Source organism: Struthio camelus, chromosome 2, assembly GCF_040807025.1.
Source record: "Struthio camelus isolate bStrCam1 chromosome 2, bStrCam1.hap1, whole genome shotgun sequence".
Lineage (NCBI taxonomy): Eukaryota > Metazoa > Chordata > Aves > Struthioniformes > Struthionidae > Struthio > Struthio camelus.
In genome coordinates, this window is record NC_090943.1 from 145,568,007 (window position 1) to 145,581,808 (window position 13,802).

The 13,802-nt window shown below is 37.2% G+C and overlaps 1 protein-coding gene across 4 annotated transcripts in view; it reads left to right on the forward strand.

The window, feature by feature from the left end:
- UBR5 (ubiquitin protein ligase E3 component n-recognin 5) overlaps window positions 1-13,802 on the forward strand; it is an 87,210-nt gene that overhangs the window by 42,852 nt on the left and 30,556 nt on the right. For 2 of the 4 annotated variants that reach the window (XM_068932889.1, XM_068932890.1), the window contains exons 17-23: window positions 6,575-6,718; window positions 6,813-6,924; window positions 7,130-7,284; window positions 8,821-9,018; window positions 10,180-10,390; window positions 11,001-11,045; window positions 12,971-13,097. In XM_068932889.1, coding sequence (XP_068788990.1) covers window positions 6,575-6,718; window positions 6,813-6,924; window positions 7,130-7,284; window positions 8,821-9,018; window positions 10,180-10,390; window positions 11,001-11,045; window positions 12,971-13,097 — 992 coding nt within the window. The remainder of the gene's footprint in view (window positions 1-6,574; window positions 6,719-6,812; window positions 6,925-7,129; window positions 7,285-8,820; window positions 9,019-10,179; window positions 10,391-11,000; window positions 11,046-12,970; window positions 13,098-13,802) is intronic. The other 2 variants (XM_068932891.1, XM_068932892.1) reach the window with 1 other exon arrangement.

Here is a 13,802-nt window from a genome sequence, read left to right on the forward strand (position 1 = left end):
ATATTTTGATTAGACATAGGTAATGTGCGTACTAGAGAGTATTAGAATTTTTTTCCCCATTAATATAACTATAGAAGTATTCGATTTCAGTAATACAAAAAACTATTTGTTTGGTCCTCGTAATCATAATATTCTCTTTAGTAAGCCTTCGCTATGACTAAGAGTGCCACAGAGGAAAATAAATCTTTTCCATACTCCATCTCTCCTTCCATGTTGTGTCCTATTAGGAGGGATTAGGTCATCTAGACAGTTCTCTGTTATGCCCTTCAAAAGTAGGAAAGCCAGTACAGGTTTCCTATGAAATGAAAAGATTGGGTTGCTTTCTTTTTTTTTTAAAAACAAACCCACAAACTTCTTTGAAGGGAGGAGGCCCACAATGAATTTTCATCATCTTTTGTAGATCATTTCTGTATAGGGACCTATGGAACAAGTTAATTTGCCAAAACGCTTAAATTAAGTCTCAAAACCTTGCTTACAGTTAACGTCACTGAGATCATCATCTGCCTCTCTCACCAGCTTTGGGCAAGCAATGTTATCTTTCCTTCCTGTTTTAGATCCTAAACTCTTCAGGACAGGGTCTGTTTTACTACTTTTGTATACAGTTGTAAAGGTGTCTTGCTTAGTGGGCTGCATCAAGAAGTACTCAAATATAGATGAGTTGGAATTCTGATATGCTAATATGTTCACTGAAGTGCATTAAAGTGCTAAAACCACTAAGTGGGCTGTGTTCTAAATAGAATTATTAGTTCTGCTCTATTCTATATCGGTCACTTATGGCAAAGATGCCTTTTTTCTTTTTTTCATAAAATATGCTCTATTTTTCCACTCATGTGTATTGTCATTTACAACTCTTTCCTGATACAGTTTTGCAATGCTTTATCTAAACTTTAAAGTTTAGATAGACTCCAGCACACAAAACCATACACAATATTTTACCTAGTGATGTCCAGATTAAGATGGAAATACAGTTTATACCCTTTTTATATGTTCTGTTTGTAGTTTGGTTCAGGTCTGCCATTATATGAAGAAGGTTGGAGGTACAGCAGTCTGCAGAGAGGACGCTGTTCAGTGTTCTCTTACAGGCCTTCAGAATAGTTAATGTTGTTCGTTGTGAAACAGTAATGCTTAGTGATTTAGCTTTTATTAAGTTGAGTTGAGCAGGAAGATAATTTGACTTCTGAACAATCTGAACTGTTATTTGTGTAAGTAATTTTTGAGTGTATTCAGATGTTCAGACTGCAAAAACATAGTCAAGTGGGTTTGGGCTTTTTAAAATGTCCTGGGTTAAGGAATCCAGTCTTTTTAGAGAACACTCCAGGTATACCTTCATCTGGTCTTCCATGACCTTTTGTTTACTGAATGACTTTCTAAAAATTCACATTTCTGATATTTTGCTATGGATTGCCTTTAGTGGCTTGAGTACCTTGCATGAGAATATACTACTTCCCATGTAACCTGGGAGTTTGTTACCTTTGGCATCTCAGAAAACTGGAAAGGCTTTGAAGCACTGTTTTGAGTTTTAAGTACTTGCTGTTACAAGGCATTATGTCAAAAGCACAATACTTAGCTTCTCTCAAATTGCTGTCATTAAGTAAAATACTGGATGAGCACATGAATAATGGGATGACTTTGAGAAATACTGACTGATAATGTAGCAGAGGTACTTTGACCACAGCATAAAGTGAATGGTACTAAAATAATCCCTCTTTGAGGTCAAAAATCTTGCCTTACATAATGGTTCAGGTCTGAAATAGTAAATGAAGGAGCAAAGAATTAATTGCTGTCCTCTTATCTGTAGCAAGAGCATCTGAAATTCTGTAGGCTTATATTCTGTAGAATAAAATGAAGTAGCTGTTTGCCCCTTTTAAAAATATTTTGGTAATACTTTGTGGTACAGAGATAGGAATGTCAGCTAATGCTTCAGAATATGGAATTCAGAGAGAGGAAAGTAGTTGAAATTTATTAGACCTTGGTCTGTATCTCTAAAATTTATCTTTATAAGTCTTTAGTTCTGGAAAATTGATGTTCCTGTAATCTTAGATGTATGTGACAACTTTATGGAGACTCTAGAAGGTGCTTAGGTAGTTATGATTCTTCCTAGGCCAAATGTTAAGTTCTGTTTGTAGAACTGTGAGCAAGCAGTTGGACTTAAGTTTTAACATGCTGGTTTTCTCTTTGGACTCGTACTTACCCTGAGACATTAGCAGCCCTCCATTGAGTTCTAAGGTCAGTGCTTGTGATAATTCTGATGCCAGTAGATTGTATAACCAGCGTTTTACACACTGCATCATAGATGTGGATTATGTTTGGTGCCAAAGGAACAAATGCCCAGAGTGTAGTGAAAGTGCGAAAATTCTTACATTGGTGTATTCTTGAAAGAAACCGAGAAAGCAGAAGAGCCTACCAGATAACTCTTGGATTTAGTCATCTTTCTCCTTGAAGCGTATTATTTTCTGATCTTATTTCAGTTAAAATGCTTTCATGGACTTGGAACAAAACCGAGCCTTTATTCCTTCAAGTCCATCATTAGATGAAGCAGGTAATGATTAGAAGATTATCCACCTAATGAAAGACTGACAGAGTGGAAAAGCCTGGCACCCGTCTCTTCTGTTGCCTGCATTGGTACAAACAGGCCTGCTGGTCTGAGAAATCTGAAATCATCATCTTCCAGTGTAGCTTAGGAAAGGCATGGGCTGAAATAAGCCTTCATTACTGTTCACTGAAACCAAAGGAACAGAAGGTGGTTGTGTCTGTCCCATGCATTTTGGGATATCTACTTACTGACATTAGCTTCTGGATTTCTTGTTCTGGAATGACTTAAAAATGCTGTCTGGAACCACTGTTAGAAAAAAGGGTAGGGGACCTGGGTTGGAGCTGCTTTTTTCTTGTTCTTTGGCAGCTGCGGTTCGTTTTGGTCTGAGGCTTTCCATTGGCAGTGTCCAAGGCCTCCCCAAACTGCCTCTGTTCATCAAAGTTGTCCTGGATCAGGTGAGACTTCCATATATTATCAATTTTGAAGTTCCTGTGCCCAGAAATCTTACCCAGTCCTATGGATTTTGCGTAACATGAGTTGGATTGAATGGTTTATGTTCCTTAACTTGTACTTTAGAATATATTGTTTCAGTCAGTCACTTAAACTTTTTGGTTTTGGTTTGATTTCTGTCCGAGCTTGAAGCGTTCCAATCAGAAGGATGACTTGAAAGAGCCCAAGGCAGAAACAGTGCTAGAAAAGCTATCTAATCTCTCATAGGACTCTTGTTTTGTATCCTCTGAAGCTGAATATTTTTTAAAATTGTCAGCATTTCTTTGGAAATGCTCATTCTACTTTGAGAGTGGAGGTGGAAATGTTTTCTGGCATTACAGTTATTTCCATTCCAGCAAGCAGAAGACTAGATAAGAAAGTGAACATATATTTTCCTTTGTCTTCTGCTGCCATGTCTTGAGAAGGAATATGGTGATTCTGGAGAGGGAAAAATTCTATAAATTGTCAGTAGATCCAAACAAGTTTAATTTCAAAAGGCTCAAGTGCTGATAGTCAACTTCCTTGTTTTTAGAAGATACTCGGCCTATCGTTAAGGTAATTTTAGGCAAAGAACCCTAAGAGGAGATGGTGGAGGAGAAGAAGCAGGGCTCAGGACCTGTCTGCGTTTGATTTTGAGGAAGGAACTTTTGTTGAAAGCTTTCTGCCAATCAGTGCGTGTGTGAGCGTGTGGGTGTCTTTTGTTGTTTGAGGGGGTTTTTTTCTCTTTCCAATTTGACTTTTGCGTAATGCTTTAGAGGAGTATAACAGTGGACAGACAGTAAAGGTAGAAGAAATAATGAATACTCTGATCTCTCAGTTATTTCAGTTTATCAATTATGTTTTTTCTTCCGTTAAAATAAAAGATCAGATCCAGTTATATTGTAATTGAAAATGCTGTAAGAAGAGAGATTTTTCTTTTGGAAAAGCTAACTGAAACTTTCCTTTTGGTGTTACTTTTTTTTTTTCATTTGTTTGATTCAGTTCTTCTAATTTGGTCCTTATAAGGCATATGTTTGTATATCTAGTTCTGTTAAATGCTTGTTTCTAACTGATGAAATTTTTAGAAAGTCCACAAATGGTGAAAAGTTGCATTAGCAATATGAACAGTGAAAGCACATTGGTTCTATAAGCTGATGTGTCTAAATCCTTTAAGCTCTGTGTTGTATTTTTTTTTTTTCTTGTTAATGTGTTTTTCAGTGAGTTCAGAGTTTTGGCTCATTTCAGTTCAGAGGAATGTTAATGCTGCTCATTTATCTTGTTTAATGCCAGCCTGTTACAATACATCTTTGAGTCTGTTCTCTGCAGTTGCTATCAAATTTCCACTTAAGCTCCTAGTTGTTTGCTACATCAGTGGACAGTTTATTTGTATTTCTTTTTGCCTAACAACCAGTAACTGCAATAGTAACAGTTTAACTAAAGAACTTCATTGTAATAGTCATTTGAAGATATGGATTTCTTCTCAAACAAATCCTAATAAACATTTTCCAGTTTTCCAAGATCAACTCTTCAGTGGTTGGGTTTTTCTTTTTTCTCTCTTTTTTTTTTTTTTTTTTAACCACAAATGAAACCAATTCTAGCATGTGCAAATTAAAAGAATCGTGATAGGGTTCCAGCCCTTAAGTTCTCACATGTTCAAAGAAACTGATAAGTGATTTAGGTGATAACACTAACAGCAGCCAGAAAGCATGTAGAAAAAACTTTTAATTATAGAGGTAGGATAAGTTGGTTTTTTTCCCCTTCCTCCTCCCCCCATACCAACTTGATTATCAATTTGAAGCTTTACAAAGGAGATTTCGTAGGTCCTGTTAGACAATGACCATGTAGAATCATCTCTTTTCAGAAGAGACCCAAATTTAAAAGGCTTTTCCAGCAGCCTTTAGTCACTAAAAAAAAAAAAAAAATTCTGCATGTCAAAGCAGGAATTATGGTTGAACCATCAGCATGTAATCGCATGCTAGAAAAAAAAATCTGAATGTACCTTGATTTGAGTTATTTTGACCAAGTCATGATTTTTCCCTAGAATGTTGTCTTGTAAACCTCAATACAGATCTGTCTTTGTATATTCTAGATCAGAGTTAATGCTCGTTAATCTTTTGGCTAGGTCTGAATTTTGAAATGTTTAAGTAGTATTTGTACAGCTGTTGGTGATAACGTGCCACTAGGAACTCTGCTACTAGAGTAAAGTTTCAGTGTAGGGGAACAAGTGGTCTGACTCCATCCACAATCCCTTACAAAAAATTGACTAATAACCTTTTGCATCTATCAGTACATCCTTTCTCTAGAGGACTTAATAGGCTGCTGCTACCTGGAGAAGTTGGGAGAAAACATGGAAATGTCTGAATGTTTGTTACCTGTAATATCTTGAAGAGTAAAGAGTTGCTTTTGATGGGAGACCTTTGAAATAGAAAGTTTTTGTTACACCTAGATCTTTAATATTACTTATTTCTTTTTGTTTAGGCCCTCATTTCTGAATAATTTCTAACCAAGTTCATGGTTGCTTTTACCTAGTTTTGACCAAGACTGAAAGCGTAATGAGATCTTATTCCTTCTCAAAATTAAAACATCTCCTCCCTCCCCCCGATAGCTTTGTGTACCTTTTGAGGGAGTTATGGTGTTAACTGGTACTTCAAAGGGCCTTGCTATTTGGTTGCATTGTAAGAGGTATCTATATCAAGGAAAGCTATTTTGACAGTTCCGATTAGATATGTATGACAGCAACTCTTTAGAGATGCTTAGAATCTCAGAAGTGACTGTGTATGCAGGATTGAAAAACTTTGTTCCCATTTTGAGGGGGGAAGGACACACATTAAGTGTTTCTGGATACGTGTCTGTATCCTTTGATCCTAAGGGACTGAGAAAACTTCATTGAATGTAATGGTAATGAACCTAATTGAAGGTAATGGACCCATAAAACAATACTCCGTGCGTTCTTGTCTTGAGGAATGAACATTAAGACTGCAGTAGAGGCTTAAAAATTCTTAAATGGAAAAGATGAATAAAGAATGATTTCCTGTTTCTCATAGTACAAGAACTAATAGACACCTAATAAAGTAAGAGGCTCAGTGTAGATTTTTTTTTTTTTTTTTTTAGTAGGATGGTTAGCTAATATTTGGAATTCATTGCCACAAGAGTAGTGTTCACTTCAAAAAGTGATTAGACAAATTAATAAAAGCAGAGTCTATCCAGGCTATTAAATATAAAGTTGTCCTGCAGTTTCCAGTGGATGAAAGTTGGAAAGATATACCAGGGAAGTATCAGTATCTAGCAGTTGGGGTAGATTCTTGTTGGAGGTAGGGTGTTGAATTGGAGGGACCTCTGAATCAGATTCGGGATGCTCATGAAGTCGTTAAGAAATCCACGTTTCTAAGTATTCAGTGATATTAGCAAAAGTAGTAAGGCTGGTAATCAAGAGCTGTAGAATCTTATCACTGTCTTTTGTAAATTTTATTTTTTCCTGACAAAGGTCTGGCTTATTTTGAAGCAAATCAGCCTAAGCTATTTTCAGTCTCTTTTTGAAGCTTTTACTAAAACTGTACTGTGTTCTGCTTGTAGGTGCTAAAAGTGGATGGTGCTTATGTTGCTGTGAAATTTCCGGGCACCTCCAGTAATGCAAACTGTCAGAGCAGTTCTAATTCAGATCCTGATCCTTCCTCTCTTCTCCAAGATTGTAGGCTGCTCAGAATAGATGAACTGCAGGTATGGCTTTGTGAAACACTGAGAAAATGAGCAGTGTTTTGGAATGTGAGCACCATGTGCAAACTGCCTATTAAAATTTTACATATGTTTTTAGGTAGTAAAAACTGGTGGAACTCCAAAAGTTCCTGACTGTTTTCAAAGGACACCTAAAAAACTGTGTATTCCTGAAAAAACAGAGATTCTAGCAGTAAATGTAGATTCAAAAGGTAAGTAGAACTTTACCTTAAGATACTTCATTGTGTTATTTATTACCTGCCTCCCTCCCTAATGGAAAACTACAGCTGTCAAACTGAAAAAAAAAAAAAATTGTTTTCATTGAGATTAATAAATCGTTTAAGCTTCAGTAGTTAAGTTCTTTTATGGAATGCCATCAGCAAAGAGATTAACCTTTCTCTTCATGTATTTTTAAAGGAGTGCATGCTGTCCTGAAAACTGGGAACTGGGTTCGATACTGTATATTTGACCTTGCTACAGGAAAGGCTGAACAGGAAAATAATTTCCCTACTAGCAGCATTGCGTTCCTGGGTCAGAATGAGAGAAGTGTTGCCATTTTTACAGCTGGACAGGTTTGTTCTGCATGTCAGTCATTTAACCTCCATTTGTTTCACTTCCTTCATCTTCAAATGGCATGGTACAGCTTTTGTGAGGCTTTCCCAAAGCTGGCAAAAAATAGGATCTAAATGAGTTGTGAAAGATTTGCTGCTACCATTAATATTTTAGAAGAGGGGTGGGTAGTCACAGAATCACAGAATGGCTGACGTTGGAACGGACCTTTGGAGATCACCTAGTCCAACCCCCGTCCTCAAGCAGGGTCAGCTGTAGCAGGTTTCCCAGGACTGAGTCCAGTTGGGTTTTCAGTATCTCCAAAATGGAGACTCCACTACCTCTCTGGGCAACCTGTTCCAATGCTCAGTTACCCTCACAGTAAAAGAGTTTTTCCTTACGTTCAGATGGAATTTCTTGTGTTTCGGTTTGTGCCCATTGCTTTTTGTCCTGTCATGGGGCACCATGAGGAGAGAGTCTGATATGGGAGGGAGGCTGTAAAGAAGATGGATCGAAATAATATACTTTGATAAAAATCCCCCCCCCCCATGAGCTTCAGCCTCCAGGCTGAAGAATGCCAGCTTTTCTTCATATGACACATGTTCCGGTCCCTTGATCATTTTGGTAGCCTTTCTCTGGACTTGCTCCAGTAGCTCCATATCCCTCTTGTACTGGGGAGCCCATTTCTGGACACAGTACTCCAGATGTGGCCTCACAAGGGCTGAGCAGAGGGGAAGAATCATCTTCCTTGACCTGCTGGCAACACTTTTCCTAGTGCAACCTAGGATACCACCGGCCGCCTTTGCTGCTAGGGCACATTGGGGGGTAGCACTTTTTATAATCTTATTCATAGTCTTTCTTGGTCCTTGATAGAGTAGTTTGTGTTAAAACTTTTATTCATTTTTTTTTTATTGTAAACTTGCTATCTAACTTTGGAAGAGAGTGGATTTTCATCTGACTCACTTGAGGGGGGAAAAAAAAAGGAAATGTTAACAAAAAAAATTTGCGTTTGATATTAAAAATAATACTGAGTTTTTGTGCAACTCTTTCTACCATCTACCATTTTGTGCTACTCTTTCTTAAGCATCCTATTTTAGCTGATTATACAACTGATTGCACAGTACAGACATACATGAGGAGGGCTTAGAATAAATACCAAATTCATTTTGTTAACTTCCATACAAACAATATTCTTCGCTTTTAATAGTTGACGGAAACATTTTTGGCAAAGGAATTCAGCTTGTACATTTAATTTTATATGTTCAAGTTTCTGTTGGTGTGCTTCAGTAAGCTAAGTTTCAGTACCTTATGTTTCATTATTAATATTTCATTAAAGACACTTTTAATAGTATTTACTATATTAAACCTGTTCCAGGCATTTGAGGAAAGGATTCCACTGTCTTATGCTTATATGCCACTTGTAAGGATAGGAGACAAGGTGTAAACGAGAATCTTGGGTAGACTGGACTTCTTGTAGGCAGTCAAGTGGACCTTTTGGGAAGGGTAATATTTATAAATTGTGGAGATACAATGTTAAAAACCTTTTTTCCCAAATGTAGGAATCTCCTATTATTCTTAGAGATGGAAATGGTACTATCTATCCGATGGCAAAAGACTGCATGGGTGGGATAAGAGACCCTGACTGGCTTGATCTTCCACCTATTAGTAGTCTTGGAATGGGTGTTCATTCCTTAACAAATCTTCCTGCTAACTCCACCATCAAAAAGAAAGCTGCTATTATCATTATGGCTGTTGAGGTAAAATACTTTCTTTAATATGTCATAATGTGCTCTTTTTACTGCTTGCTTTTATAAAATGATGCTTAAAACAGTTTAGTGTTTAGAATATGTATTAATACTACTTTAAAGAAATTAATACCAGCTGAAGAATCTCCTATAAACATGAAAGTACAAACAGAGGTATGTAATAAGTGAAAGATATGTTTTGGTGGCGCATAGCTTCAGTATAAAACCTGGTCAGGCTTTTAACTAATATTATATACTGGCAGTATGCACATGAAAGAGATAGTTTTAGAAGTAATGCCTAAAAATAATTTTATTTAAATTTTGGGAGCGTACAGCTTTTCTGACGGGTATAACACCTTAGTTTATCTTGCTGTGAATGCAGTATATCTCTCTCTCTCTCTCTCTCTCTCTCTCTCTCCCCCCCTCTCTTTCTCTCTCTCTCTTTTTCTTTTTTCAAACCTTATATTAGGACCATAAATGAGAAAATGATAAGAGAGAAACAAAGAGTTTTCACTTGAATTAGTTGTAAAGCCCTGTAGTGATCTGTGATGCTGTATGAACAGGTCTGCTGTGACTTTATGTATAGTGCTTGTATAAATCAGTCAGTGATTTGGTGCAGCTTAGTTGCATCTGCTCTGTGCTATGCTGCCACCAGGAGGTATTGTGTACCTATTAGGCTGAGATTGATTTCACAGTGGAGTATTCAACACCTGTGGAAAAGCTTGTTATATGGGGGGAGCCTCCCAGGCCTGAGGAGGGTTTGGGAGCTTTTATTCCTTCATTTTCCAGCATGTATATCATTTAAAATAAATATGTAAACCTAGTTAATGTGGACACCTTAGTCTTCCAATTGTGCCATTCTTACCATTTGATTTGTAGCCATGAAATTTGAAATAATCTGTGTTAAGAACCAAACTGTGAAGTCAAAGGCATACTTTTGTGAGCCTGCTAGCTTCCGTTGTTTAAGTACGTCCTTTCCTCAATCTGTTCGTGTCTGAATGCTATTTTCTGTTTTTTAACAGTGGAATAGTTGAGATGATGCTTACTCTAAACGGGTCCTGCACTGACTGCCACAGGATGTCCTAGATTTAGACCAAGTTTAGAAGTACTTAAACTTGTATATCTGCAGTCTGTATTTTCATTTGTTACATTATTTTATTCTTTTGAGCACAGAAACAAACTTTAATGCAGCATATTCTCCGATGTGACTATGAGGCTTGCAGACAATACCTGATGAATCTTGAACAAGCAGTTGTCTTGGATCAGAATCCACAAGTGCTGCAGACATTCCTCGGCCACAGATGTGATGGAAACCGCAATATTCTGCATGCTTGTGTATCTGTATGCTTTCCAACCAGCAACAAAGAAACAAAAGAGGAAGAGGGTGAGCTCAACAATGTCTTGAAAACAATTTGAAAATAAACTTTTAATGCATTTTCAAGAATATTTTAAATACAGACTGCATTCCTCAGCTATGGGTATCTTAAAATTTAGCACCTGAAATGTGTCCTAACCTTTCCGAGGTGCTGGGGCAAAAAAAATTTTTTTTTTTTTTAAAAACTGTCATGAGGATTTATAGAAATTCAGTACTTACCAATACTAGGCTATCTTTATTCATTGTAAGAGACAAACTTTCCACATCCACATACTGATTCTAGATGAAAACAAATATTTTCCTCTTTATATCAATAGTAATTTTTTAACAAAATATTTAATATTTTTCAAGGGTTATAGTTAATGCCTCAATTAAAAAAATGTTTGCTTGCCATATATATATTAAGAAATGTGAACAAATAATTTGTTAAGCCAGGCATTGACACCATTTAAAATGTCTAAATGCTACTATGTGAAAAGTATATTAACAGAACAACAAGGTTGCTAAGTCAAGCACTCAAAAATTAGGAAATGCCAGAGTTAAGTTTACCCATGTGCTATACGTGGGTATGCATTGTGATATGGTCTTTAATTACACCGTCATACTATTTTTTTCACAGGACTACCTCATTCAGTGCACAAGATGGACGGTGCTCACCGAATGGGTAGCTATTCAATATTTCTTTTTATCCTCATCATTCAGTGTGTGGCCCCATTCCTTACTTACTACGCACCATACAAACCCTGCAATGAATAATGAATAAACTTCCTTGTGGGATTTTGTATGGTGCTGTCATTGAATTTTTAGTCATTTGTAGACCTTAATTGTTCCTCATATCCCTATTTATAAAATGGGGATAATGCTACAACTTGCTCATCTCTTGAGGGTATTGGAGCTTGAAGTTCTTATGTATTCGGAAGTATTAGCTCATTTTGAGAGTTCTGTTTGAGAAGCCTAGGGTCTGATCTCATTCTTTGAGTAGATGTTTCAAAACACTTTATTCCAGAGCTGAGTTAATCATAACTTTAGTTGTTCTGTGAATGTCAACCATGTCTGTGAGTCAGGCACTTGTTTAGTGTCCAAAAATGAGTAAAATGTATCATGATCATCTGTAAAAGCTTGTTTCATAAAGTTCTGTGTGCTGTTAGATGTGGCAGAAATAAGATCCAGTTCTCCCAAGTGATGTTTAGTGGCATTAAACACAAGACAATGTTTCCCCCTCTCCCTTCTAGGCTCTTGTGGCATTGCTACACAGCTTTACAACTTTTGCAGCGAATAAGGCACAAGCAGCTTCCTCACCATACAACCCTTCATCTTTAGTGTGTCGTCCATCCTGTGCACTGATTGAGGCAGGGGTCTTGTGGGGGGGGGGGGGGGGGGGAGGCAAAACAAACCAAAAAAACCCCTCAAAACCAGCAAACAAAATCCAACCAACCATGCAACCGAATATTGTGTTTTACTATAAGCACATGAGGAAGCCGAAATAAGGATGCATGGGCAAACTTAATCTGACTTTTTCTAATTTGAGTGCTTGTCTCTGCAACCTTGACATTCTTTGAGTAATTTCATTTGAATGTATTTTACCCTTTGAAAAAAATATAAACATTTGAAAAATGTGAACTTCATAGACTTTCACACCCCTCTGCCTCTCTCTTTCCCCTCACAAAAGCTGTTTTTAGAAGGGGATTCATATCCTTAGATTCAAAGCACATTCACCTTCCAATGGAACTGCTAGGAATTGATAGGAGGGACAAGCTTATTTTCTATGCATCATCTGGAGGGCAGTGGTGACTAATATTATTATCTGTAAGTTAAACTGCAAAGATCATTGATTTAGGAATAACGAGTTCTGTTCAAGACTCCAGATATGATGCTCCTTAACAATTATAAACCCTACGGCACCTTCCCACCTAATGCCTGCCTGAGATCCTTCACTCTTCATGTGGCTTCCTCTTTAAATGCCAGAGCAGGAATATTGAGGATATGGATCAATCTTTTTGTTTGGAGATCCTGTTACTAGTTTCATCATAGCTCCCATGGAGATGGATAAAGGAACTGAAGAAAAAGTGGGCCCAGACATGCAAAGCTAGTGAAAGGTTGCTCTGTTGTTCTGTGGTTTGATACTTGCTCAGTCTAGCCAGTAGAAAGGATCTTTGAAAAGACACATCCAAAAGACACATCCAAAGACAGCTAAAATGTTAGAATTCTGATCTTAAATTTCAGTATCTTTACTGAACGTCTGTATACTGAGTTTTTCTAGAGATTTAGGGCAGATTTCATAAGGCAGTAAAACAGCTAATTATCCTTAGAGCCAGGGCATTTACTGTTGATGGATTTCAAAACTTGATCTGAACTGAATTTTAGCTATTCTCTTTAGTTAACACTGGAACCAAAGATAGGTGAAATATCTCTGCACAGAATTATTCATATATATATATATATATAGTGTGTATGTGTATATATATGTGTGTGTTTATAGCTTGAGGGGTCACTCTCAAAGGCTCCTATTTGAGGACTATTCATAAGTCCTGATGTGATGAATTATTTCCAAATGAAATCTTGGCACCAAAGTTTTTCTTATTTTTTCAGAAGCAGAGCGCTCTGAAAGGAATACATTTGCTGAAAGACTGTCAGCTGTTGAAGCTATTGCAAATGCAATCTCAGTTGTGTCAAGCAATGGCCCAGGAAATCGGTCAGGATCATCAAGCAGCAGAAGGTATACTGACTAACTTTTTCTTGTTTTCTCTCTGCTAATTTCAGTATTAATTACAAAGCTCTCAATTCTTTCCTTCAGGCAAGTTTAAGAAAGGGTTCTATCGCTAGTTTAAAATCAGATTTCCCTTCTTCAAGCACCAAACAGGGGCTATAGTGATTTTTTTTTTTTTTTTTTTTTTTTTGCCTCTTCTGGCATGACCACCAACACTGGTATGTTTCTAAATTGCTTTGGTTTTCTAGGGTTGGTGAGGTTCCCCTCCTCAGCTGTAAAGTGGAAATACTTCTCCTTAGAGGGGAGGAAATGTGGTTTGTAAGGTCTAATGTTGACAGTAACTGAGTGGTTTTCATGTCAACAGAACTTAAAGGAATCCGTACTGAGTTATTGTCAGTTCAGTGCTCTCTGGATGAGAATGCTGTATAATTTTTGTACTTAGGTCTGTAGTTGAAGCAATTCCTGTGAAACGTCTTTGTCTTTTCTAAGCTACAGTCTTCATTCCTATGAGGTGGAGGAGGTTGACGAGAGGGTTGATGCTTCCCCACCACGTCCTCTAGGAGGCATGACTCTTACTTAAGAGAAAGTGTATTGAAACAAAGAAAAAAAACAAAACACACTTTTGAGTTTATACCTCTTTCCTGGTATCACACTGAGCTCTTCTGCTTCTGCATTATTCCTACCACCTTTCCCTCTGGTATGGTGATACAGAAT